Raw genomic sequence first — 25,790 nt, forward strand, 5'->3', positions numbered from 1 at the left:
GAGAGCGAAGCCCCTCAGGCCGGCTCTTCAGCCCCAGGTGCCCAGAGCCCCCGCTCCCTGCATTCCCGCCCACCCTGGCGTGGGGGCTCTGGCCCCAGCTTCCCTGGCCTCTTTATTCCAGGGTGGATTCCAGGCAGAGGGCGGGCCTCAGGGACCCTAAACGGAGCCTGACTCTTAAAGGCTAGCGTCTCTCTACGGTCGGGAACGCACACGTGGCCTTGTCCAGGGACGGGGCAGGGCCCCAGCAGGGAGAGGTGCTGATCGTCGCCTGCTCTGGGACTACAGGCCCACCCCCCCAGCTCCAGCCTCCGGCGCCCGTCCTGTGACACCCGCCCAGGGCAGCCCGGCCTCCCCGGGAAGGGACAGGACAGGAAGGCCAGCCCCAAACAGGCCTTTGTGTGCCTCCTTATCAGGCGCTCACTGGGCTTCTCAGTAGGAAACTGTGCACAAGCCCAGAAGTAAAAATATTCCAAGTCATCAGGGAATTCCCTGCCGCGTGAGTCATCGGAAAGGCTTCCCCGCCACACCCGCCAGGAGGCTTCCTCCGCGGGCCGAGGCCGCGGGCGGAGCGGCTCTGGGCCGCGGGTCCTTGCTCTCACTCCGCGGGTGCGGCAGGGGGCCGAGCGGGCTCCCCTTCCTGAGACCCTCCTGCCGCACTGACGGCGAGGCTTTGACGGGCCGGACGGGAGGACTGAGACGCAGCAGGGCCTCCTTCAGGAAGAGCCCCAGCGTCTGAGGCCAGACGTCTGCTCCCCTGGCCCCACGAGGCAGGGTCCCTGCTGCGTCTGCTCCTGGCCTGCAGGCTGGACCCCGGGAGCCACAGGAGGTGTGAGCAGGTGGAGACCCACCAGGGGTGACCTGGGGAGGGCCAGGGCAGGTGTCAGGCGGCATCTCCCATCCACTCCTCCCTCATCAACCCCACCCCACGCAGGACCCTCTGAGCCACACGGACCAGGAGACGCGCCTCTAGGGCAAGGCAAGCTATCTGCCTGCCGAGGCTCCCAGGGTGGAGGTGGAGACCCCAGGGCCCAGGAGACACGGGTGCCAGGTGTGCGCCCAGGGGAGGAACACACGTGTGCACACGGCAGTCACTGCAGCATCACACATGACGCCGGTGTCCATCCACTCTGAACAGATAAACAGGATGTGCTCTGTCCACGCGGGGCAGGGGTGGGGCGGCTACCAGCCCTCGGAGGGGCGACGCCCTGACGCTCCGCGTGGACAGACCTGACACCTACGGGCGGAGGGAGCCGGGCACGGGCACGCAGGCTCCCAGCCGACGAGCAGAGCGGACAGAGCAGGCTATGCTGCCAAGCTGCGGCGTGGGCGACACTAACGGGTCAGGTTCCTCTCGGGGCAAGGAGACGCCCTGGGGCACGCACGACAGCTCTGGACGCACCGGAGCCTCCAAGCTTTGAACGGGCGGCACGTGAGGTCAGCGACTTACACCTCTGGAAAGCCGACTCGAAAAATGAAAATGAATCGCCCGACAGGACTGCGTGGGCACCACCACGTGGAAGCGGGGGCCTCCTGAGCCTGGCGCCCCCTGTCCAGGCTGCCTGCCCCAGCCCACCTTCTGCACGGCCCTTGGGGAGGACACATGCACGGTGGGCGGGTTTGGGGCAAACCGAGGGAGGGAGCTACAGTGACAGCCCTCTCGTGGGCAGGACACTGGGCCTGCATATCCCACAGGGAGAGGGCAGCCCGGGCCCAGGAGGGGCAGGGAGGGCACCAAGGCCAAGATGAGCGCCCGTCCCCGCACCAGGCTCCTGAACGCTGACCTCAGAGGCCAGCCTGGACCCACAAGGAGAGCCCACAGGGAGTGCAAGTCCCTGAAGCCGGGCAGTCCCTCACAGGGGCCAGGGTGCTTCCTGGACATCAGTGAAGGCAGAGTCTGGGGCCGAAGGAGAAGGGCAGGCCGGGGCCCTGCTGACCCCAGCAGCACCTGCTTCACCTGCCAGGGTCCCGCCCACCTGCACATCCCCGCAGACGGGCGCCGGGGTAGCCCGGTCTCCTCCCAGACGGTCCGAAGTGTCGTTTAGCTTAGACTTGTGGGCTGATCACTCAGCTCCAAGGCCAGAAAGTGAGGGAAAGCCTTCTTAGGACAGAGGGACCCAGCCGCCGCTCTCTGCTCACTGGGGTCAGTGCCCTCTCCCCGACGGCCCGTCCAGGGTAAGTCCCAGGCGGGGGCTACCGGGGACCAGCGGCTCTGGTGCCCACGCAGCCAGCCCGCTGTGGGTGTGCCCTGCCGCCCCCCTGGGAGCCCCTCACAGAGGGGTCTCAGCCCAGGGCTACCCTAGGACACCACCTGCGGAGGTCAGCTGCCCAGATGGCGGGCGTGGTGGGGTGACGACAGCTGTCCATGTGGACGCTTGTTGCACCCCCCACCCCCCTTCCCAGGTCAGCGCCAGGAAAGTCTGAACAGCGCGTCTCAGGACCAAGTCACAGCCCTTGGGTGTGAGGCACACACCAGCCGCAGCGTCCACTCCGGGGGATTTCCAGGAACCCTTTAGAGACCAGCACCCGAGGCGGAGGCCTAGCACCCACGCAGGATGCCGTCACCTTGCCGAGGAGAGCTGGGGGAGGTCTGCACACGGGCAGAAGGCCGCCATCCGGCCCCAGCTGACCTGCCAGCTCACGGGATGGCCAGAGGCCGAGCCCAGCCACCCACCACTGTCGGCAGACGAAGTGCTGCAGGCCGCAGCCTCCAAGTTCTGGTGGGACTTGTTGTGCAGCAGAAAAGCCAAAACAGGCTTCACACAGGTTCCAAGAGCTGCGCAGGACAGGTGAGGAGACTGAAGGACAGAGCGACTTCCCGCGCCAGCGTCACGGACTTGGTGATGTTCTCCTCTCCCGTCTCCAGAAGAGTGAGCTGGTGCCCACGTAGCCGCTTTCTTGGTGTTGCCGTGTGTGTGTCAGGCTGGGTCAGACATTCACATGCACGTGCAAATGTGTCCCTCACTCACAGATCTGAGGGGAGACCCACAGGTCTTCAGTGGGAGGCGGGGTGACCGACACTCTGGGCACACGACCCTCTGGTGAGGGCATGACCGGTCTCCACGCACACAGAATCCACCTGGAGACAACGTCTGACACAGAAGCCGCAACCGTCGACAAGAGTCCATGAAGGAACGGCTACTTCAACGCTGGGGCCTCTTGCTGGACACAGAGAGACCTGAGAAAAACCACCGGACGTCTGGGGATGCCCGTCCCTCACGCAGCCGAGCCGAGAGCTGCTCCTTGGGACATTCCCCTCGGCCTCGGCTGACCCCTGGGGGACCGGCCGACGTTGGGGGGGTCTGCTCCCATTTCCTGGGGCCGCCCTCGTGGCCGGGGTCCCTGCTCAGTCACCGTGAGGGGGACGCAGGTGACGGCCAGTCCTCTAGTCAGGAGGAACCACACCAAGAAGCTCATAAAAGCTCTGCCCGCTGCCCAGGGCGGTGGAGGGGTGTCGGATGTGGCGGCGGTCAGAGAGGCCCCATTCTTCCTGCAGCGGCTCCAAGGCCTGTCCATGGGGCGATGTCTGCCCAGGCCAGCAGCCCTGAGACAAGAGCTCACCGCTCACCCGCTGGCCGCGCTGCGAAGCGGGTCAGACGGCCCCGTCGGATGCCCAGAGCACAGCTGTGCTTTTAATCCAAACTGTCCATAGCGGTTTCTCTGAAAACCCACCAGGGGAAGCCCAGCGGCAGCGACAGGCCGTCAAGGTGTCAGGTGTGTGAGCTCTGCCGAGAATCTACGGACAGGAAGGAGGCGGGGCCTCCGCTCCCCCGTCTCCGCTCACGGGACTCACACAGAGCATGTTCAAGGGCGCATGTGGCCTCGTTAAACGCGAGCGTGGGGTCTCAGGACGCCCAGAGGCCTGGCTGGGGGGTTACGTCTCGCTCGTCTCGGTGCACGTGTTTGCAGGGCGTCTGGTCACCACCCGCTCGCTGGTTTCTCACCTTCTGCCCCCCAGACGCGGCTCCACTGCAGGAGAGGGTGAGCGGACGACAGGCCCAGACGGCGGCACACAGCCTGCGTGTGGCCAGGGCCCCGGGGAGGACGAGGGCAAGTCCCACCTGCACCTGCAGGCGAGTGGCTGACCTGCCCGTGGCGCCCGCGAGGCCACAGTGAAGGCCCCATGACCAGACCACACCAGCTGAGCCCTGTCCTGGGCCCGAGGTGCTGACTGGTCTCAGAAACAGCACAGAAAGCCGCTCAGCATCTCCTCTGTGAGTCAGCAAGGGCAGCCCGCCGGCTCTGTGACGCCCCAGTGCGCGGTGAGGACGCCGGGCCTTCCTCCCTCCCCGCCATGCAGGTGGACACACGTTTAATGCACAAAAGGTTAAATTATTTCAAAATTCACGTCCTCCAAAGAAGGGCGTTGCAGTAACAAATACCCCCTTAACCTCACACTCAGTCGGGGTCCAGCCATCATCTGAAGTGTACTTTCCAATCATATGCACAATTGCACAGGCCGACCAGGTTACTCGTGAAGGACCTTTAAGCCCATTTTGATTGAAGTGCTTAAGTTTCTTGCAAACTGTACAAAATCAAGACCCCATTATGGGGGCTGAGTGCCTCCGCGCTTTTCAGCGACCAGCACGAGTCCAGCCCTGACGCTCCCGAGAAACCAGGAAAGTGAAGACAAGAAACAAGCTACCAGATGCGGCCCCTCCCCAGCCTGGGGGGCAGCTGCACCCTTGTGTGGGCGGAGGCCAGCTCCCTGCATGGAATCAGCCCCGAAAACAGACTCCAGAGTTTGAGAGAGAAGTGGGGCCCACACTCTCCCGCACTTGCTACCCACGTGGCACAGGCCAGGCGTCCACCGGGCAGGAGCGGTGCTCCCGCTGCATCCATCCTGCAGCCGACCCGAGGCTTATCGCTCTGGGGCCCCAGACACCAGAGAAAAAGGCCCCTCAGACCTACAGCCCCCTCTTCCGAGCACACACGCAGAGTGCACACGCACACGCTCAGAGCAGCTGGGACCCCGGAGACCACCAGTCACACAAAGAACAACAGCATCCGCCTGTGTGTCTGGGGTGGGGGTGCTCGTCCAGAGGGTGAGATCTTGCAGGGACCCCTGCGGCTACCGTGGCCACTCTGTGTCTGGACGCCTGTCCCCGACAGCCTGTGATTCTGAGAAATGGGAACTGCCATCCACACGGGGAGGCCTGGCAGCAGGACCTGGCCCGGGACCCACGGCGGAGGTGCCCGCCCGGTCGGGCAGACCCGGGGCTGCCCCGCCACATACAGTGGCCTCCTGGAGGCCCCACACCTACAGGCCCTTTAACCCCCGGCACCGCGTGATGGACCCGAGGACCCTGCACAGCACCCACGATGGACCCTGAGCGTCACACGGCCCACCTGTGCCCACACCACCAGCCGGCTCCCCCAGCGCCCAAAGCGGACCCGGTTGGTTTTTTAAGGAAAATACCTGGTGCCTTCTCCACGAAAATGACCTTGGAGTCTTGCAGAAAATTGTGGCCGGACAGGACCATCCTCTTCCCACCGAGGACAGGGCAGCTGGCCGCGCTCTGCTTCTCCACGAGGGGCAGCTCCTGGGCTGACCGCTGGGCTGTGTGGGGACAGGAACGTGCGTGTGAGCCGGCCCGCACCGCCGACCACCCCGACAGTCACTTGCACCCGGAACGGAAGTGTGGCGACGTGCCCCGGGAGGGGCGACGCCCAAGGGAAGCCACACGTCTGACTCGCAGGTCTCCCGAGGTGCGTGTGCACACACGTGTGAGCCTGTGTGTGAGCCTCCGCTCGAGGGTGGGCCCCGTGGAGGGCCCGGGGAAGCCGCGGGAGCCCGTGAGGACAGAGCCCGCCGCGGAGACTCACAGCCAACTCCCCACCTGGACCCCTGCACTGGGGGAACGGGCTGCTGTCTTTGGAAGCAACGGGGAGTGCCCTCCCCCGGGTGCTGGCGGAGGAGGGGCGTGGGGCCAGGTGTTGGCCGGGGGGGGGGGTCTCTGGGAGTGAGGCACATGAGGCTGATCCCAGAGAGCAGGTTGGGATGCGGGGGGCCCGTCCAAGGATGGATTTGTCTCAGGGCCGGGGGTGGGGGGGCAGCAGACACACAGGCTCCGAGAACCCGGGCTGTTGCGAGAGGCAGGACAGGCAGAGGACACAGATGCAGGCAGCAACCAGAAGTCTGCACGGAAGCAGGTGGTGAGGACGGTGTTTCTGTGGGCTGGCTACGTGCCGGGGGCCCTCACATGGTCACCCCATGACCAAGGGACCCATGAGCTGGAGGAAGGAGGAGATCACACAGCAGAGATGAGGCCACTGCTGCAGGCCCCATGGCCTGGGACGGGCATCTGGAGTCTGCAAGTGAGGGTCCAGCAGGAGCGGGGGAGGCGGGGCAGTGAGGCAAAGGCCACCATCGCAGAGGAGCGGCTGTGGGGCAGGAAGGGCCCGGTCACCGAGGTCCAACGGGCCCTCAGGTCAGAGGCACAGAGACCAAAGCAGGACCCTCCCGCTGAGACGGGTGAGCCATAGGGTCAGAGCTCCTGAGACAGCCACACCCTGGAGGGGACCTTCAGAGAAGACGGAAGGGCATTTCCAGGGGCAGTGGCCAGGGGACAGTCAGGTTCCCAGGTCGGGAAGCAGGGGCTGCAGCGGGGCCACGGGTCTCTGCTCAGGGTGGCACCAGCCACCCACGTTGCTAACACGGAAGGGGGCAGACCTCACTTCTTGGCCGTCCGACCACCCAGACGAGCCCAGCGGTAAGCCCAAGGCCAGAGGCCCAGAGCCACCTGGGCAGGTCCACACAGGGGATGGAGGGCCGAGCTCTGCGCCAGCCGGCAAATTCAGGACCGCCCAACCCGACAGACCACAACGCAAACGCCACTTTCTCAAGTCTCCTGAGACGGGGGGAGATTAACTCAAATGCGATCAACACACAGGGCTCACTGTCTGGGAACAAACTTCCTTTCCTCGATTCCCTCCAGCAGGTGCTGGGGTGGGGGAGGCCCTGCACCAGTGCAGGAAGGAACAGATACCGTCCACGACCATGTTTGGTGGGACAAGCACAGTTCACAGGGTTGCGCACATAGCAAGAAAGCTGTTCCTGGAAAGGGCACGACCGGTCGGACTGGCCTGGAGTCACAAGGGAGGCAGGGCGGGGCGGCTACTCACAGCACTCGATGGGGTTGGAGGCGACCTGCAGGGACAGTGTCCGGCCGCTGGGCTGCGGGATGTGGACACGGAAGACCAGCCTCACCCTGGTGTTCTTCCTCCCGATGTCCGTCTCCCCTTTGCGCAGCTCGATGTCTGAGTTCCGGAGCTTCAGAATCCCAGCACAGTCGATGCTGCCCAAAATGAGAGTCCACGCTTTTCCTCAACCCCCGAGCCGCTCCCTCTGCCCGAACCCCCGCCCGTCCCGGACGACCGCTCACTGAAGGGCTTGGTGGGACCAGCCAGGACCTCGCGCCCTGATCCAGTCTGAGCATGTCTGGAGAGAGCTGCCCGCACGCTCAGGGCTCTGGCTAGACCCACGTGGACATCACCAACAGGGCCGCTGGGGCCCTCCAGGCGGCTCCCAAAACCTCTTTCACTCAAGATTTTGGCAACGTTCCCTTGGGTCAAGATCACGAAATTTCTAGGGCTTCACACGACCTCGTTTAATTCTGTTTAACCTGACAGTTCCACTCAGCACCAGAACAACAGTCAGATGGAAGCAGCCCGTTCCCCGTCAGAAGCTAAGAGGCCACACAAACGCTGCCCCAGCAGGCCGGGGCGGCATCCCAGCACGCAGCCCCGCCTCCGGAGCGCGGGGCAGGGGCTGCTCCCGGCGGGAGGGTCTTGGTGGAGAAAACGCAGTCACTGAAGTGCGGAAACCGGCAGGTTCTCCTGACCCACCTGACCGCATCCTGGCCCGGGAAGCTGACTCCGCAGTCCCAAAAGCAAACCCAAGGATTCAGAGTGATTTCCCCCAAGTCCGTGAAGAGGGGCATGGAGAGAAACCTTTCCCTTTGTTTCCAACTTAGAGAGTATAACAGTTACAAGTAACTGTCAAATCCCACATGAGGCCCTACAGAACGCGGTCCGCTGGCCTCACCGCCCACACCTTCTCTCCCCCAGGACAGCCTGGCCACCCTGGGCTCCTCCTGCCTGAGGACACCCCCTCACTCCTGCCTCAGGGCCTTTGCACGAGCTGCCTCCCTGCACATTCCGCTCTCAGCCCAGCGCCGCCCCCCCAGAGACCCCTGCCATGCACGGGGGCCCAGGCGCTCCACCGACCCCCTGGGGGAATGACTGGCTGCCTGAACTTGCTTATCCACGTACTGTCCTCAGGATCTGTCCCCCGCCCCCGAAGCCCATGCAGAAGGCCAGTCCTGTGGGGCAGACTGGCTCCTTCTCTGCTGCGCCCACGACACGGGAGGGGCGTGCACGGCAGGGCTGCTCAGTTAACGAAGCCACGCCCTCAGGCTCCGCCGGACACGAGGGGGTAACTGACCCTCAAGTCGATTCACCGGTAAACAAGTGAGCTGCCAGGCCGGTCATGCAGCAGCGGCAGAGACCCTCTCAGCGAAAGCACGTCCCAAACATACTGCTCCCTCTCTAGTCTCTCAGTGACTGCAGGTTAGCCACTCCTCCAGCTGTCACGGGCACTGTGCTCAGACACGGGGGAGCGCCCACAGCTGAGATATTCAGGCGGCACCATGCACAGTGGCTGAAACCCCGAAACAAACAAACCTGCTGTCATAAATATTCGTGCAGTTTCCTCAGGTGCTAAGCCAAGGGCACCCAGGGCCCAGCTGTGGAAATGTCGGGGGAGGTGCAGGCGTGCGGGGCCCACCCAGCTCCCACTGGCCCCCGAGGACACACGGACACGCGGACATATGGCTTACATTGCGCGCATGTTATTCTCCGGCAGAAGTGGGATTTCCAGGACCTTGGTGTTGGAGATGATGGCCTCGTGGCTGGTGGTGGAGACGGTCTTCCCGGTGATGCGGTGCACCTGGTAGAAGGCGTGGGGCCTCAGCAGCCGGTCGTCCGCCGTCCCAATGAACAGCTGCAGGGTGAGTGGCTCGCTGTCCACGTAGCCGTGCAGCTGGGGGAGAAGAGGACAGTCCCTGAGCGCCCTGCGCAGACCGCCCACACTTCCGGGGCAGGGCCAGTTCAGGAGGGAGGGTGTACAGGCGCTGAGAGCCCCCACCGCAGGTCCTAATGTCGCAGGCCCAGGAACGAGCACCTGGAGATGCCTCGTGCCCCAAAGCTCTGGGGTCTCTGCCCAGTGTGGGCTCTGAACAGTGGGCTGCCCACGTGGGAACATGTACACGTGTGGTGCACACTGGCACATGCGTGCCTGCATCACGGTGTCAACACATCCTCAACCCAACTTCTCCAACAGAATCCTGGAACGTCACACTTCAGGTTAAAGCGTGGGGCCCTATGGATCTGTTAACCCACAGAGGCGACGGCCTGCTGCTCTGAGTGTGGCTCAAGCCAGCAGTAAACCGGCCATCCAGACCTCGCTGACGGGAGCTGGGCTGCTGTTCCGGCCTCGGCTAGTGGAGAGGTGAGGTCACACACACTCTGAGTACTCATGAGAGCGTCCCACACGAGGACAGGTGGCTCACGCATCCGGGGGCTGGGCACCAGGGCCGGCCCACCGCCCCCTGGGCCCCCCGGGGTGGATGTGCTTGGGCATCAGGCGGCTGCTGGGACCGAGCACCAAGCGCCAGGCCCAACAAGGAGTCCCGGCAGCACCGCGTTCTGAGGGGCCTGGAGTCTCTCAGTCTGGTCCCGTCTCCTGCCGGCAAGCCCACACGATGTCACCATCACAGACACAAGACCACACGCCACCGCGCAGGACTGACAACCCCCAGCTCCACAGCCCCGGAAGTGACGGACGTCCAGCGGCTCTGAGCCTCCCCGCCCGGGGCTCCTGGCAGTGCCGGCGCCTGCGGGCGTCCCAGGGGCGCTCTCTGCCGCACAGACACCTGTGGAACAGCCCCGTGTGTCACAGACAGTGGGGCCGCTACCGCGAACGACGCCAGGAGAACTCGCGCAGGAGAGGAGCTCCAGCCGGACGGGTGTGCGCGGGTGGAGGGGGGCCCCGGCTCCGGGGGCTGTCTGCACACGCACACGCACACACGTGCACTCACCGTAGACACACACTCGCTTGCACGCTCTCCAGACCTGCTCTGGAGCTCTGCGGTTGGGAGGGTTTTATTTCCTGGCTTGCAGCACGAGCGCCATGCGTCAGGCACCCTGTTTTTATCTTTTTCTGTCTGTGACAGTTCCAAGCCTCTTTCTGTCCTATGAAAATAGCTGCACTTTCGTCCTGCTCCTCGGGTGTCGGCACGGGCGGACGAGACGCACACAGAGGACGGAGCTGGTCTGGGGGCTGCGGTGGAGACGTGAGTCTGTGCGCAGCGACCCTGCAGCGCCCGCGGCGCACAGAGAGCTCGGGGACCCACCTGTCCACTCGCTGTCCTCCTGGTCTGCCACGTGGACAAAAGCCAGCGCCACGGAGAACCCACCAGAAGCCACCCACTCCGAGGGGCCCCTGCTAACACGGCTTAATTCTGCAGAAGCAAAGCGCGCCTCCTGTTTGAACTGAAACGTTTCTTTCCCGTGCGAACACGTGTGTCTACACAGACAGGAAAGGTCAGGAAAACCGAGGCCCGCTCGTCCGGCCCACATGCCTTCTCTTTCCTTGTGGGCTGTGCGAGCCCAGCCTTTTGCCAACTTAACGAACTTCCTAAAGCCCCGTAGCCCATGCTGGACTCAACCTACAGTTTCATAACAAGAAATGTAAAAATAGAATCAGAGACTGATGAAGAAACAAGCTTTCCTCCCAGTCTCCATTCTGTGACATTTAACGCGACACCACGTCAGCGAGCCTCTGGCCACGAGCTGCCCTCGCGTGGCCGGTGCCGGGGGCAGCCCCAAGGCCGGCACCCGCCTGGCGGGGGACAGACTGCTTGAAAATGACGACGGAAAGTTCCCACAGGACTTACGCTGGGGCCGCAGTGGCACGTGGAGCGCAGCGGGTTGTGGGCATAACTGCACCCTTTTGAAAATATGCCATTTCAGTGAAAATGGGAACATGAGAGCTTTAACCTGGGAGATAAACATCCATTATTTAAAACATGAAGTTCGTTTTAAGAAAAGTGATTTAAATGCTTCACAGGCTCCACTGCATGGGTTTCTGCCTCCGGCACGTTACAGTGTCTGTCAAAGTAAGATTTATAGGATTACCTGTCACGGCAACGGCCCCTCTTTGCTTCAACCTGCACTAAACGAAATGTATTGTTCCATTTTTAAGGTCTAAGGCCTGCTGAGTTCTCCACACCTGAAAATGTTTTAGCTCCTCTGCCTGCCTCAGCACCTTCTGGCAGGATGACAGGTGAAGGAACGGCCGAGGCCAAGTCTGGTCAACGCTGAGATTCCAGCAGAGCCCAGGACGGAGGCAGAGCCACACAGGAGCCGGTGAACGGAGGCAAGTCGCTTTTCAGCTGGGTCTCGAGTTGGCGCACAGATGAGCCCAGCAAGGGAGTCCTTGTGCCCAGTGTGACAGTCAGCTTAATGGGCAATTATGAGTTTACCAGATGTCAGCTCTGCAGAACCACGCAGAAGGGAAAACCCAGCTCAAAGCCGGCTTCACCTTTTCTGACTCAGATTTCTCTAACACTGGATTAACCTGAGACCCTGTGGCATGAGCTCTGTCCGCCGCATCTTCAGCCCCCATCCCATCTTCATCCCCACCACCCACGGGAGCGCCTTCCCCACGGCGTGCCCCGTACCCCACGCCCCGGCAGGGAGTGCAGTCCAGGAGCAGGAGGCCCGCTCACCGCGCCGACCTCCGATCTCCGACCCCCGTCCTGACGGCTGGGATGCCTGCGGGAGCACTAACAGCTCTACTCAGACAGCGCTGGACACTCCGGAAACCCTCTTGGGACAACGTGGAAGGTGGCAGGATCGAGGACAAGCCCCAGAGGTCCTGCGTCTGAGGCGACTTTTATTCTACAACGTCTGCAGCCTGGAACCCAGAGGCCAAAGCGTCTGAGGTGGGCGGCTTCCAGGCGGACGACGCTGTCCGCCTGTTGCTCTGAGAGGGTTTCCCTGCTGAGCTGCTCAGCGGACTTTATTCCCAAGTGAACGAATCGGCTGCGGGGAAAGCGTAAACTGCCCTGACCTCAGTTTTAAGCCCGGTGTTTAAAACCGACGTCACGAGCTGAGCGCAGGGGCCTTGGCCGCATGTCAGCAGGCATAACAACGGCCCCGCCTTCCCGGCGGTTATTGCTGCTACCGCCCAGCTTCACTGCACCCGTTGTGACCACAGCGTGGCCCCACGCGCAAGGCCCCGGCGCTTCGCTTCCGGAGGAACACAGGCCTCATGACCTGTTTCTGGGGCTGAGGGCGCCCTGCACGTGCTCCTGGGCTCCCCGTGCTGGGGGCAGCAGTGAAGGCGGCCGGTGCCTCTGCAACGACTCATGCGGTTCCCGACGCGGGTGGACACGGACGGCCCAGCAGCCCGTGCAAGGTCAGTCCGTGCAGTGGGCAGGGCGGCCCAGGGTCTGGTTTGGGGTCGGACCTGCGCTCTGATGGCGGCTCCTGGGGGCCCGAGGGTTTGCCATCAAACCACCACCTCCTCCAGCAGCGCGTGCTCTGGTCCTGCGAAGCCTCGGCTGCCAGGTTACTGGTCCTGTCTCCACCGCAGGAAGAGATGCCCGCCTCGCACAAACCCAGTAAGGGCCATGCAGTAAGCTTTGGGTGAGAGGAGTGGGGCTGTGGACGTCGGGTACGAGGAGGAGCTGCTGTCTGCCCGGAGTGTTCAGACACCCGAGGGAAGCCTGCCTCTCGTGGCCCCTTCCGTGCCCGGGGGAGGCTCCACGGGATGCGGCGATGATCACAGCCCCCTTGGCTGATTCCCATGACCTGAAAAAATGCCTGTTTTCTGGTCTGTTCCTTCCTTGGCTTCAGCCCCCAAACGTCTTAAATGACTGAAAAGTATTTATCTCGGTCTGCGGGGGCAAGGGTGGGCCTCCGAGCCAGCACCCCAAGGAGAGACCCCCGCGGGAGGCAGGGCCCGGGCCCGGGGCCGGGACCCTCCCCAGGCCCTGCTGCCTGAGCGAGGCCGGTCCCCACGTCTCCCCGAGGGGCACCTGCTGCCCACCGATAACTGACAGGAACGTAGGTCACTAACCTGAAGCTGTTCAGGAGCTGACAAGGCTGCCACCAAGGGTCGCGTTTCAGCAACCTATCAATTATTCACACCAGCCGCGGTGTGACGGCCCAGAAGCCCGCGAGCAAGAGATTCTGGTCATTGGTAAACAGAGCTTAATTCTTTGACCCCTGGGTCAGAGATCACTAACACCCCTCAGGTCCCTCCATCCAGGCCTGCAGGGCGGCCGGAACCAGCACCTCCTGGAGGTTGACCCGCCCCGAGCTCACAGGGGCTCTGCTCTCGGGATGGGGACCGGGCATCAGGACGCCGGGCAGAGCGCAGGGCAGAGGGCAGCTCCGCCCCGGTGACGACAGGAGAAGGGGACACCCAGGAGAGCAAACGGAACACCGAGTGAACGACGCCCTTGGCCACCTCGACCTGCAGTTCTGTCTCCTGAGGGGAGGCCGGGGCGCTGGGGCTGCTGCAGGGTCACAGCCTCTGGTTGGTGGTGGAAACGCCGGAAAGGCAAACCCCACATGGCCCGAGGACTCCCTCCGCTTCCCCCCTCAGACAGAGCCCGCGGAAACGCCCACAGGGCTGCTGGTGACTCCGGAGAGCCGAGGAAAGGGCCTGGGGACCCCATGAACACAGAAGTCCTTTCCTAATCTAAAATTTTAGTCTGATTCTGCCTAGAAAGGTTTCAAATTTCGCTGTGTCTCCTAGACTCAGAGGAGGGGGCGCGTGGGGCTGCCCCCCATGACTCAGATGCTCGAGAAGAGCACCGAGTCCTCCCTGGGGCACAGCTGGGGGCCGCGTCCTGCAGAAGACCGCGGCCTCTGACTTGGCGGCGGACTCTTGTGAAGGTCTGGATGTCCTCCCTGGTTCAGCCCACGCGAGCGCCGGGCCTGCTGGACGCTCCACGTGACCGCAGTTCTGAACCTGACAGCCTGGACGCCCCGGAACCAAAACCTGGCTTCCCTCTGACCAGCTGACCACAGAGCAGCTCGGGGAGGGGCTGCTTCCCTGCGTGGGGAGCTGAAGCTGCGGGAGGCGCGATCGTCTCTGGAAGGAGGAGCCGCAGGGTCAGAGGATGTGCGAAAATAACTCACAGCACAGAATAAAACTTTGTGGTTACCACGCTTTCACGGCAGCAGAGACACTTTTCTATTTTCATTTGTTTTATAATTATGTGCAAATTCTATTTTTATCCAATCTGTGGTCCACTAACTGAAAAAGAAAACAAACCCAAAAGCCCCCTTTCTAACTGCTGACCTCACACTTGCCGCAGAGCGATCCGAAGACTCTCCCTTAGTGACCCCGCTCGCAGCGGAAGCCCTGACGGGCCGACACTCTCTGCTGCCATCCTTTCCCCTCGTGCGTTTCGTCAGGCTGGGGGCATCCGTGCTGTTCAAACCCAGAACCAGCCTCTGCGGTCTACCGTTGTTTGCTTTGAAATTATTTTCGAGGATTCATCCTCAAGATGTTTTAAATAGTTTCAAGCTTCACAGTACCTCCAAACGACTCAGTTCTCTCTGTGTTGTCTACACTGAGACAGACACCACGCTGTGCCCCAGACACTGGACGGGAGACACGGACACCCAGCGCCGTGGGCCCTGTGAGCAGGGGCTCGGTGCGCTCCTGGCCGAGGAGTGGGGGCAACCCGCTGCAGCTGCCCCGTGCGCCCCACGCTCACAGCCCCACACCGAGGACGGCCCTCAGTCAGGGCGGGGGTCCTCCGCGTCCCCAGGCAGAAGCGCAACTTGCGGTGCGAGCCCCTCCCTCTGGGACTAGCTCCCCTCATCGATGTAATCTACAGCCACCGGGGGCACTGGGCCACCACACCCCCGCGGCGTTATTTTCGTTCTCCTTATTCACTGGCCAGTTTCCTCGCCTTGGTAGTGCCTTTCCCACTCAGCCACAAGGCATTTCGTTCAGTGAAAGCCGCAGCAGGAAGGGCGGTAAACACTGTGGTTGTGCAGCCCTGCTAAGTGCAGAAGTCACCCGGGAGGCGGCCGAGCGCAGGCCAAGCGGGCCGCGTCCACGCCAACGCGCCTCCCCCGCGCTCCCGCGTCCACCAGCTGCCACGGGTGCTAATTGGCGGGGAGGGCACAGCCTCTAATACTGCCCTCACGTCCCCGCAAACTCCACGTCCCTGACTGCTGCCTTGGCCCACGGCCATCGTCTCCGAGCCCCCCTTCCCTCGTAAGCTTTATTTTCATTTATCTAAATGGAATAAAATAAAAGCGCGGGGCCCCACTGCCTCCCTTCCAGCCGGCACCATTCTCTGAACAACAGGGCTGGGGATCCGGGCTTGTAGGGGGAGCAGAGACTGGGGAGGAACACTCTCTGTCAACAACTCCGTACGGCCTGCCGCTCTGGGGCAAGACAGTAAGCTCGTGTCCAGCAGGACTGTCACAAGTCACAGCAGAGGGCCCGACGGGAGGTGGGTGGGTTAAGTGCCACGTGTGACCAAGCACAGACGCCACAGGACAGCCAGCCGGGAGTTCTCGTGATTTCCTGGGCTGGCACAGGTGACAGGTTCAGGACGGCGGAGGCTGCCTGGACACGAGGCATGACTGGCTGACTCTGAAGGCAGGCAAAACCACTGCCCCCCAGGGCAGCACCCTGAGTCACACTGATGGGGCCCACCCTCTCCCACATGCGGCAGGAGACTCCCAGCACAGGCAGGGCTGCGTGACCTCCCTGCCTCGAGGCACCCTCTCCCCTGACACCTCACGGCAGGTCCCACGCCAGCTCCAGTGCCCGGCTGATCCTACGTCGGTCACCCCTGCAACATCACGGGGAGTCCCCGGCCCCACCAGACCATGCTCGTCACCCAAGATGGTCGAGGCGTCGCCTGCTCCCCCAAAGCAGTCCCACGGATTCACAGCTGATCTGTAAGCTGCGGAAATGAGGGCCGTGAGCTCCCATCTACAATCGTGCGTGTTGAGGAGAAAACTAGGACTTAACTGTGCGTAAAATATTTAGCTAAACTGTTTGGGTGACGACAGTTTTCTTTAAAAAGACAGAAAATGAAAAGCACTGTTGGCTGTTGGCACAAAGTGGCCTCCGGACTGAAGCAGTGCGGACTCGCCCCGGGGTCAGAGGCAGTGGTACCTGCACACTGGGGTGTCCTCCGGCCGACGCCTTCACAGCCCCCCGGCTCCCCTCCGTCTCATAATGGGCTCTGTGGTGAGACTTGGGCTGCACTTCAATCCTCAGCTCATAGGGTCCTGAGTGAGACGGCAGCTGCCAGTCGAGGGCCGGGAGAGTTGGGCTGAAAGGGGATGGAAGAGCATTAGACACCGCACCCGTCCCCTGCGCCCCATCCCCCGCACCCCATCCCCTGTGCCCTGTCCACTGCAACCCCATCCCCCACATCCCGTCCCCTGTACCCCATCCCCTGTGCCCTGTCCCCTGCAACCCCATCCCCCACATCCCATCCCCTGTGCCCTGTCCCCTGCAACCCCATCCCCCACGTCCCGTCCCCTGTACCCCATCCCCTGTGCCCTGTCCCCTGCAACCCCATCCCCCACGTCCCGTCCCCTGTACCCCATCCTCTGTGCCCTGTCCCCTGCAACCCTATCCCCAATGTCCCATCCCCTGCACCCCATCCTCTGTGCCCTGTCCCCCACTCCCTGTCCCCTGTGCCCTGTCCCCCATGTCCCATCCCCTGCACCCCATCCCCTGGGCCCTGTCCCCCACGTCCCATCCCCTGCACCCCATCCCCCACGTCCCGTCCCCCGTGCCCCACCCTGTGACCCCAGGGCCACGGGCAGTTCACCTTGCACCGCTGGCGTCTAAACCCTCATCAGGCAGGACTGCACCCTGACACAGCCCTCTAAACGTCTTTGACGGCTCATGTGCCCGGAGCCTTTCGGGTCTTCATGACGAGCCTCCTGAATAAGATGGAAACACTTCCACAATAGACCCGGAAGTGTTTTCCTGAATAAGGTGGAGACTCCTCCACACTAGACCTGGAAGTACTTTCTTTCCTTCACGATAGGCAGATAAATTATTTAACCTCCCCAGTAAGATTAAAGGTCTTTCAAAATCACAGTGGTACCCACTCGGCCTAAGAACAGGAAGGCCTGGTTCTAATCATCGCTTCCCACCAGCTAGGGCCCAGCTGGGTGGCAGGACTTGACTGTTGGGGACGCGACGGGCTCCGTATCAGGACCTCGCCCCAGCCTCAGCCCCATGATTCGTGCGTGACAGGTGTCGAGCACCCACCAAGGGCAGGAAGGAGCTGCAGCCCCAGGCCAGCAAACGAGGGGGCGGCTGTGGGGCCCGAGGTGGGTCTGGGAGCTGGTCTGTTATTTTGGCGCTGGTGAGGGGAGCGGGAGGGAGGGGCACGTGTGCTAGGCCCGCCCGCAGAGCCCCCAGCTTCGTTTTCCCTCATGGACTGGCGGTGGGCACTGCTGGCCTCATTCTACACATGAGGAAACCAGGTCTCTGTGACTCCAAAGGCCGTGCAGAACATGCTCCAGGGTCCTGCCCGTTGAAAAGGCACAGGTCAGCCCCCAAAAGACACATTCTTGTGCAAGGCTCCCATGTTCGCACAGGAGCTGGGGTCCGGCCCGCCCACGCTGCCCTGCAACCAGAGCTCCTGCAGCGTCACAGGGCCGGGGGAAGGGGCCTGGGAGCCCTTGACCTCACCTGGAAAATCCAAGACTCTAACACGAGAAGAGGCTTCATCGGTGCTGCTGCAGCCAGAAACTTACAATCCTAACTGGAAATCGTGCAAATTCGATGGACACAGGCCTGAGAATCCAACAGTCAGAGCCAGTGGAGGCCGGGATGGCCAGGCCCCTCAGGGCACCTCGGTCTAGGCAGGGAGGAGGCCTGTGTGTCCCTCAGCCCGAGTCCACTCCACTGGGAGTGGACTAATCGCTGTCCGAGTGGGAGGCCTTCCAACCCGGGGAACCCCTCCTCACACTGGCCGATTCCGGGAGAACTTTCACTTGAAAATCCTCTAGTCAATGGCCAACCTAAACCCAGGTTCCCTCAGGGGACAGCTGAACTGGCCGCCGCCCTCCCAGCTCCTTCCCGTCTGCTGTTTCCATTCGGAGTCCATGTCAGCACGGTGCTGAGACACAGCCCGCTGGTTCTCACTGAGAACCGCCTCGGAGAACTGGAGCGCGTGACCAGCGAGAGCCGGGCAGACACGTGTGTGTGCTGAGCGTGCGTCTGCTCGGGCAAGAGAAACGCCAAGTCACGGGCAGAGCCAGGAGCCCCCCATCCCAAATGCCAGGTTGCTTCTGAGTGCATCCCACAGCCATCGGGGGGTGGGGGGGAGTCGTCCTCATCCAGGAAGCTCCAAGATGCGTTTATCGGTTTCCTGGGCCGTGGCCGATGGGGGCAGTTCTCAGGTGAAGCTGCAGGTTGTCGGCGTCACAGGGCCGGGGGAAGGGGCCCGTGAGCCAAGGGCTTCCGCACGAGGTCGGCCTGGCAGGGCTGGCTTGGGGTGGGGGCACAGGTCCCGGTGGATAAGAGTCTTACAGGGGCTGCTGCAGGCCCTCCGACCGTCTGCCCACTTCAGAGCACCGTCCCCGGAGGGGTACCCGTCTCCAGTCAGAAAGTCCAGCTCACTATATTCATTCTGTGCTGTCTTATACATTCTGTTGATCTAAGTAAAAAGCCTGTATCTAAAATCTAATGGTTCATGAAGAATGGGGCGTGGGGCGTGTAAGCCTCATGTGAAGGACCAACTCAGGAAACAAGGCCAGGAACAACATGTGCTGGGGTGGGAGCGCAGAGTCTGGGGGAGGCCTGAAGACCTGCCTGAGGCCACACTCTGTCTGCAAAGCCTAGAACAGGCTCCCTCCCCAGGGCAGCAGGTCAAGATCCAAGGACTAAGACCCAGGGCCGTCCTCTGGGGGTCTGCGCCACAGGGCCTGCACCCTGCAGGAGCCCTCAGCCGGCTCCAGACGAGAGCCTGGGGCCAACGGAAAATCACATCTTTTCCTCGAATCCTCACGAGGTTCTCCTGCCAGTGAAATGGGGGTGACGGAATACCACAGCAAAAGGGGGCCCTCGACCCGCCTTCCACCCCAATTCCCTCCCCGCGGGGCCGCGCGCTCATGTGTGCACACACGTCAGGGGCCAGGCGCCGACAGTGCCCATCACGGATGTGCCAGCTTTGGGGACGCTGGCTGAAGGGGACACAGATCTCTGAGCAACTTGCTGTGACTCTGGAATTCTTTCAAATAAGAGGTTTTTAAAACCGTTTGCATGCTTGGTAATAAGGATCCAAACTGCGTTCCCGCTGCTCCCATCCAAAGACGAGGAGGCCTCTGAGCCCGAATCCCCGCCCGGCGGAGCAGCGGGAGCAGGCAGGGCCAAGTGCCCGCGGCCCACCCCGGGCCAAGGCTGAAGGGTGACGCCGGCCCCACGGTCCCCCACCGGGCCCCCGGGAGCGCTCGCCTTGTGTGAGGACCAGGAAGCGAGACAGGCCTCCTGGGCACAAGCGTGGGCGAGGCCTCCGTGGGGAGAACTCCCGGTTTGAATCACCCCGTCCCCAGAGCTGCTCCCCCTCCATTTCCCACGAGAAAGCCTCTGTTTCTTACTGAATCTGTTTCCTTCATGCAAGAAAAGGGTAAAGGACTTTTTCAAGCTGAGCTCACAGCCCGGAGACCACCCACGCACTGGGCTCCCAAACCAGAGACGGCTCAGCTGCTCGGGTCTCCAGGCCCGTCCACGCCCTTCCACCCTGCTGCCCAGCAGCCCCACGCTGACCCCCGGGAGCCCTTCCTCTCCACCGGCTGCGGCGGACACCTGCTCAGTGCTGCCCCTGGCCTCTGTGCGTCCAGCCTGGCCTTTCCCGTGTGCGCAGGGATTCATAAACGGCCCTCCTCACTGCAGCGGAAGCTGTGCAGAAGCAGCACCGGAGAGGGTAGGGTGTTCGCCAGACTGCAGCTCTGACCTCTGCAGCACGAAACCCCTACGCCCTTCCCGATTCCAACCAATGCCGACCCCAGTCCGGCACCAGGAACACCAGCCTGCGTGACAGTCTCCAGCTGTGCAGCCCGAGCGCCCCAGCTCAGGGCACCGCCGACCGTGGAGACTGGAGACCGTTCACGCCGACTCAGAACCAAGGTCCTGGCAGCGAGCTTCAATTAACAGCAGGGCTCAGGGCCCCGGGAGAGCCTCGTCTCAGTCCCTACCACCCTCCGTGAGTCCCGATGGCCAGTGAACGGGGCAGGCCTCAGGCCAGGCAATCCAGGCCTCTCCACTTGGAGCTGAAAATCTCGTTTAAACCATTTCGCCAACCACCACACACCAGAGACGCCACCAGGTGCGGTGGAAGGACGTGCGCCCATCACTTGCCTAAACATGGAGCCAGATCCCAGCAAGGCCCGGGGTCTCCACCAGCCTGAGGAAAAGCAGGGAACTCCTGGGACAGAGGCGTGCCCCATGGGACACGGGGAACCGCCGAGCCCCCTACAGCTGTGTGCGCAGGAGGCAGACACCATGCACCGGAATGACCGAGAGGAACGGGGCCGGAACTCGACAACTGCCAAGAAAATAACACAGCATCGGGGATCCGAACACTCACTTGTTCGGTTAAGGGGTCATTTCAAGGCACTTGTTAGCTTCCTAGCGTGGCCTCTACTGGCGTCACAACTAGTTTCTTAAACGAGTGCCTATCTTTGGAAGACGCACACAGTGTCGATGGATAAGATTGAGGGAGGTCTGAGATTCTGCTGCAAAGTAACCGGCTGTGGGTCGGGGTGAGGCCAGCTGACCCCGAGTTCATCGGCCAGGTTAAGGGTGAGCATGGGGACTCGTGACTCGTCTCGGACTCTGTACAAGTTTGGTTTTCTGTAACACGAGTGAAAGCCCAAAAGCCATGTTCACGAGCAGCCCCAGGGACGCGTGCCACGGCCGTCCCCGTGACGCTCCGGTCAGGGAGCTGCCGGGGAGCCAGTTTTCTTTTTGCTTACCTACATTGAAAAACGGTGAAGGATATTAGCTGTAAACCCCCAAAATAACCCATTTTCCCACCTTCCGCCCTTGCCCTGGGAGCTCAGCGACTGTTCTGCACCGGAGGCAGTGACTTCGGCAAAGTGGCTTCTTCACCCAGCCTGAGGCCCCTCCGCCAGCCTCCTTCCTCAGAAAGGCCGTGTTCACCCCACGCTGAGAACCAACATGCACCCCAGCCCCACCGCCCAGGCGGCCGCGCACGGGGCCTCCACCAGCCCCCCCCCCCCGGCTGAAGCCCTCATCACGTGGACAGGCGCTGGGGGGGGCAGCACCTCTGTTCAGACGGTCTGGGTAGAACCCTTTCACTTCTGCGCCTCCTGAGAGCTGGGCCCATGTGGACTCACCACTTAGGAAAAAGCTGGTCGGTGCCCTTCTGGGACTCTCACGCCTCTACCGCAACTGAAGCTACAGACTGCACTTGGCAGGCCTCGAATCCACCCAAGGAGAGACACCAGAGCTTCAGGGGAAGGACGTTACCCACGTTTGAAAGGAACACGTTCTCCCAGAGTCGGAGCCAGGGCCTCCTGTTACTTGCTTTGTTTTGTTTTTTCCCTCTGATTTTAAAAAAGGCCGTCAGCTCAGTTCTGGGCTGTTATGCAGGGTCTCTGGGCCCCCAGATGCCCGTGGAGCAGGGGCTGCGCCCAGGACCACCCAGCTCGCCCAGCGGCCGCCCACGCTCCAGCCATGGCCCCTGACACCGCCGGCCAAGCCCTGGGGGAGACGGTTCCTCCCACTCAAGGGGGCCGGCCCTTCTGCAGGGCGGCCAGGGGCCGTGGGGAGAGGCCAGGTGGGTGCGCCGGGCAAAGCCGGGTTTCTCGGCTGATAATCCCATGGGGTTTGAAGGGCCTGTGGGTTCCTGCCACCCACTCTGCTGTCAGTTGTGCCACCGCGGGTACCCCTCCAGGTGTCATGTGCTGGGGGCCCCTCCCACCCTCCAGGGAACACCTCTCAGGGAGGGGCTGGCTGCTGTCCAGGATGGGCCTTTAGAAAACTCCTTCAGAGCCAGCCTTTCACTCCTGGTGAGTCTGGACGGCACGGGTGGGGCTGAGGGGAGAGGCCGCAGGCAGGACTTCGTGCCTGGAGAGGCTGGGAGTCTCAGGCTGTCACACCCGACTGCGCTGTCACTCAGGATGGTGCTGACAGGGCCCAGGGGCAGGAGCTGCGTGCGCGAGGCGCCAACGCACCCAGGGGCTGGGAGGTGCTTTACGGAGACATTGGGTTGGGTAAACAGCGGGACGAGGGACGTCTGGGCAGCACAAGAGAAGGAGGCCAGCGAGGCGAGAGGAGGGACCACCGCCCGCCCTCGGGGTGCCGTGCGGACGGAGCACCCGCTCGTCCGCCGCTGACAGCATGGGGCTCAGGACCCTCCAGGGGCCCCGTCGGGGCCTGACTGGTCCCTGGGGGTTGGGGCCCAGATGGGGTCAAGCGCTGGGGCGTGCTCAGCAGGGGAGGGCGGTCTGGGAGCCCACCTGCTCAGGCTCCCCACTTGTGGGAGTCCTGCCAGGCCTGCTTCTGGTCAGGAATTCCACTCAGACTCGGTCACAAACCTGAGACTTTCAGAATAAGCCCGGCAAGGCCACCATTGAGGGATTCTTTTTCTTATAATGGCGACTCAGGAATTTCCAAAGAATTCATTGCTTTCAGTGGCTCCACCAGCAGAGCGTGGAGAGCTCCAAGGAGGCAGAGACTTCCTTCCAGCTCCCTGGAAAATCCCCGTCATCCTTGCTCTGCACCCCCTCCATAAAAAACCACTCCACTTCCACGTAAGCTGCTCAGGCCGCGCCGTCCCAGACTGGCTTCCCGACGGCTCCCGCCGCCCCGCACCTGGGATGGGGGAGCCGGGCAGCACCCGGGCAGACGGGGCCCGGCCCCTCTCCCCGGAGTGGATGGCTTTCTGGGGGTCTCCTCCACGAGGGCAGAACCCCGGCGCTCCCCTCACACAGCGGTGCGGGCCGCCCGGGAGGACAGGCCCGCTCCTAAGACCTCCCTGACCACACACACGGCGAAGGCGTGTCTGAGGGCCCCAGGCGTCCCCGTGATTCAGCGGGGCCCAGCTCATGGGACGGCACGAGCGCCTGTCCGGGGGTCCAGCTGAGACGGACAGGCAGCTGCTTTGGGGGAGCTTCTCTCCCCGACCCAAGGTCGGGGACCTGCACTCGCAGCCGGTTCCTCCGCCCCAGGGCCCAGGACTGTCTGGACGAGGGAGGACACTGCTGTCCCCTCGTGCTTATCTCTGGGAGTAGGACAAAGAGCGCTGGGAAGGGCCCCTGCCTGTCACACACACCCAGGGGACAGAGGGAGGGAGGGAGGGATGGATGGATGATGGGTTAATGGGCGGGCGGAAGGACAAACAGATGGATGATGGATGGACGATGAGTGGGTGGGTGGATGGGTGGAAGGACAAACGGATGGATGGATGGATGGGTGGGTGGATGACGGATGGACGATGGGTTAAAGGACAAACGATGGATGATGGATGCATGATGGGTGGATGATGGGTGGGTGGGTGAATGAGTGGGAGGATGGACGGATGGACGGAAGAAGGAGGCAAGGCAGGAAGGGAGAAAGAACAGATGGATGAAGGATCGGCCCCTGGGTGAGGAACCCCATGGGAAAACTCTGCTGCTCCTCTGACCTTCACACTACAGGGGGCAGATTCCAGCATGTTTGTGACAGTGACTTCAGGCCCAAATGCTGTCTCGGGTGCCACTGAAGCCTGCTGCCAGTCAGTCGTGGCAGAGATGAAGGCTCAGGGCGAGAACACTCCGGCTGCCATGGATGGCTCACAGACGAAGAGACTCAGAATCGCCGAGTAACGCAGGATGGGGCACAAGTTAGCCCCGAAGGCGACATTCCGATGTACTTTCCACCACAGAAACACCAGGAGAGTCGGCGGGCGACCCCCAGAGCTCACCCCTCCTCTGCTTAGTTTTAACATGGGGCCCACAGAAAAGCCCAGAGAGTCTTTAAATAGTAGCCATTCGGTTTCCAAATTCGAAGTTGGAAACAGACTTCAGTGGCTCAGGACATAATACATACAGTTGCTCTCAAGTCAGCCACAGGAAGATGTCTGAGCCAGCACGTGGCTCCCGAGGACCAGGGCAACGCAGGAGCTAGGGAGGGTCTCGCTGCAACAGCTCAGATCCTGACGCCCGCTGTTCGCAGCAGAGCCCATCCTCGGGCCCGAGGAGATCCTGTGCCCGACAGGCGCAGCCGGCTGGGTGCTGCCCCCTCGTCGCTGTGGTCTCTGGCCACCGCCAGCGAGTGACCACCGTACCCCCTCACCACACACGCGTCTCCGCTGCCTCACCCCCTCCTCGTAACCCCTGGCTCAAGATAAAGCAGTGAGACCCCAGGGCCACCTCCAGGCATGTGTCCGGCCCCTGTGACGCACCCCGGCGGCTGTCACTGGGGCCTCCTGGCCTTGGAGCCCTGCAGTGACCACGCACGCGTCACTAGACCTCACGGCTCCCCGCTCTTTGATTGTGCGTCCAGGAACTTCCACATGCCTCAGCATCCCCGTCTGTAAGATGGGACTTATGCCCGCACTCCGTCTCCCACAGCCGTGGGCTCGCTGGCCCGGTGCCCGGTCCCTGCGTCCAGACGGCCCTAATGAGCTTCGGGCTCAGTGTGGCTGCCCTGCGGGTGGCCACACTCACCTGCGGGAGGTGACTCTCAAGAGAAAAGCAGGCATTTCCAGAGGCCCCGAGGACCCTCCGAGGCACCGGGAGGTCGGAGCATAATTAATGCAGCGCTCTGGGCTCCAGGGGTGTGGGCACCAAGCTCCAGACGGCTCCTCTCCAAAAAACCTCCCTCACGTGAGGGGCAAGCGGGGCGGCGGGGTGCCCAGAGCACAGACGGACTCAGACGGGAAATCTCAGGGAAAAACAACACTGAAGTCGCTTTCTTCACTGAAACTCAGCTACTGCTGCATGTCAAACCCCAGCTTCCAGAAGGTGTTTCAGAACCATTCATTGAAGAAACAAACCCATCATGACGTGAACAGGTTTTTGCTCAAGAACCAAGAAACAATTGGCAAATAAGGCCCACTAACCTGCACAGAAGGTCTAGTGTTAAGCGTGGACGATCACCGGCCCCCCACCACAATGACGTGTGTGAGCCCCGGCGGGACCGTTACCTGGCCTCAGCCGGCCCAGGTGTGTGGCAGGTGTGCGGGGCCCCAGACGAGCTCGGAACACACCTGCCCCAGAGGAAGACGTCTGAGCAGAAATCAGCTCTGTTTTGTCTGTGGTCACTGGCGCGTGTCGCCGCTGGACGCTTCCTCCCGGCCGAGGCTCAGCAGTCTGGGAACTCTCCAGGTCGGAGACCCAGGAAGGCCCGGGCTGGTGCCTGAGCCTCCTGCGTGCAGCCCCGCCCCCACATGCCCTGGGGTGGACAGAGGGGCCTGCGCAGGACCAGGCCGGGCGTGACCTGTCTCGGGGCTGCCACTCTCTGGCATTTGGATTATCCCACACAACCAGCCAGCATTTCAGATCTCAGTGGCTCGACGTGAAAATCTGCGTGCAAAGCCACCAAGATGCAAATTATTTTATCGGCTCCAGGAACACAAAAGGATCTGAGTTTCTCTTTCTCTTCTTCGTGGCCAATAATTACAGACATCCACAGAATAACATCAAAAAGAGAAACAGGGGCCCACGTCCTCCGCACCTCGGGGCAGGAGCCTCCTGCCCGCCGCTCC

At 62.5% G+C, this 25,790-nt stretch overlaps 1 protein-coding gene across 6 annotated transcripts in view; it reads right to left on the reverse strand.

Annotated features, from left to right (window-relative positions):
- NFATC1 (nuclear factor of activated T cells 1) overlaps positions 1–25,790 on the reverse strand; it is a 90,256-nt gene that overhangs the window by 44,988 nt on the left and 19,478 nt on the right. For all 6 annotated transcript variants that reach the window (XM_072952400.1, XM_072952402.1, XM_072952403.1 and 3 more), the window contains exons 3-6: positions 16,223–16,382; positions 8,838–9,040; positions 7,123–7,295; positions 5,417–5,557 (exon numbers count right to left, since the gene is read on the reverse strand). In XM_072952400.1, the coding sequence (XP_072808501.1) occupies positions 5,417–5,557; positions 7,123–7,295; positions 8,838–9,040; positions 16,223–16,382 (677 nt within the window). The remainder of the gene's footprint in view (positions 1–5,416; positions 5,558–7,122; positions 7,296–8,837; positions 9,041–16,222; positions 16,383–25,790) is intronic.

The sequence above is a fragment of the Vicugna pacos genome, chromosome 30 (genome assembly GCF_048564905.1).
Source record: "Vicugna pacos chromosome 30, VicPac4, whole genome shotgun sequence".
In the NCBI taxonomy this organism is placed as follows: Eukaryota; Metazoa; Chordata; class Mammalia; order Artiodactyla; family Camelidae; genus Vicugna; species Vicugna pacos.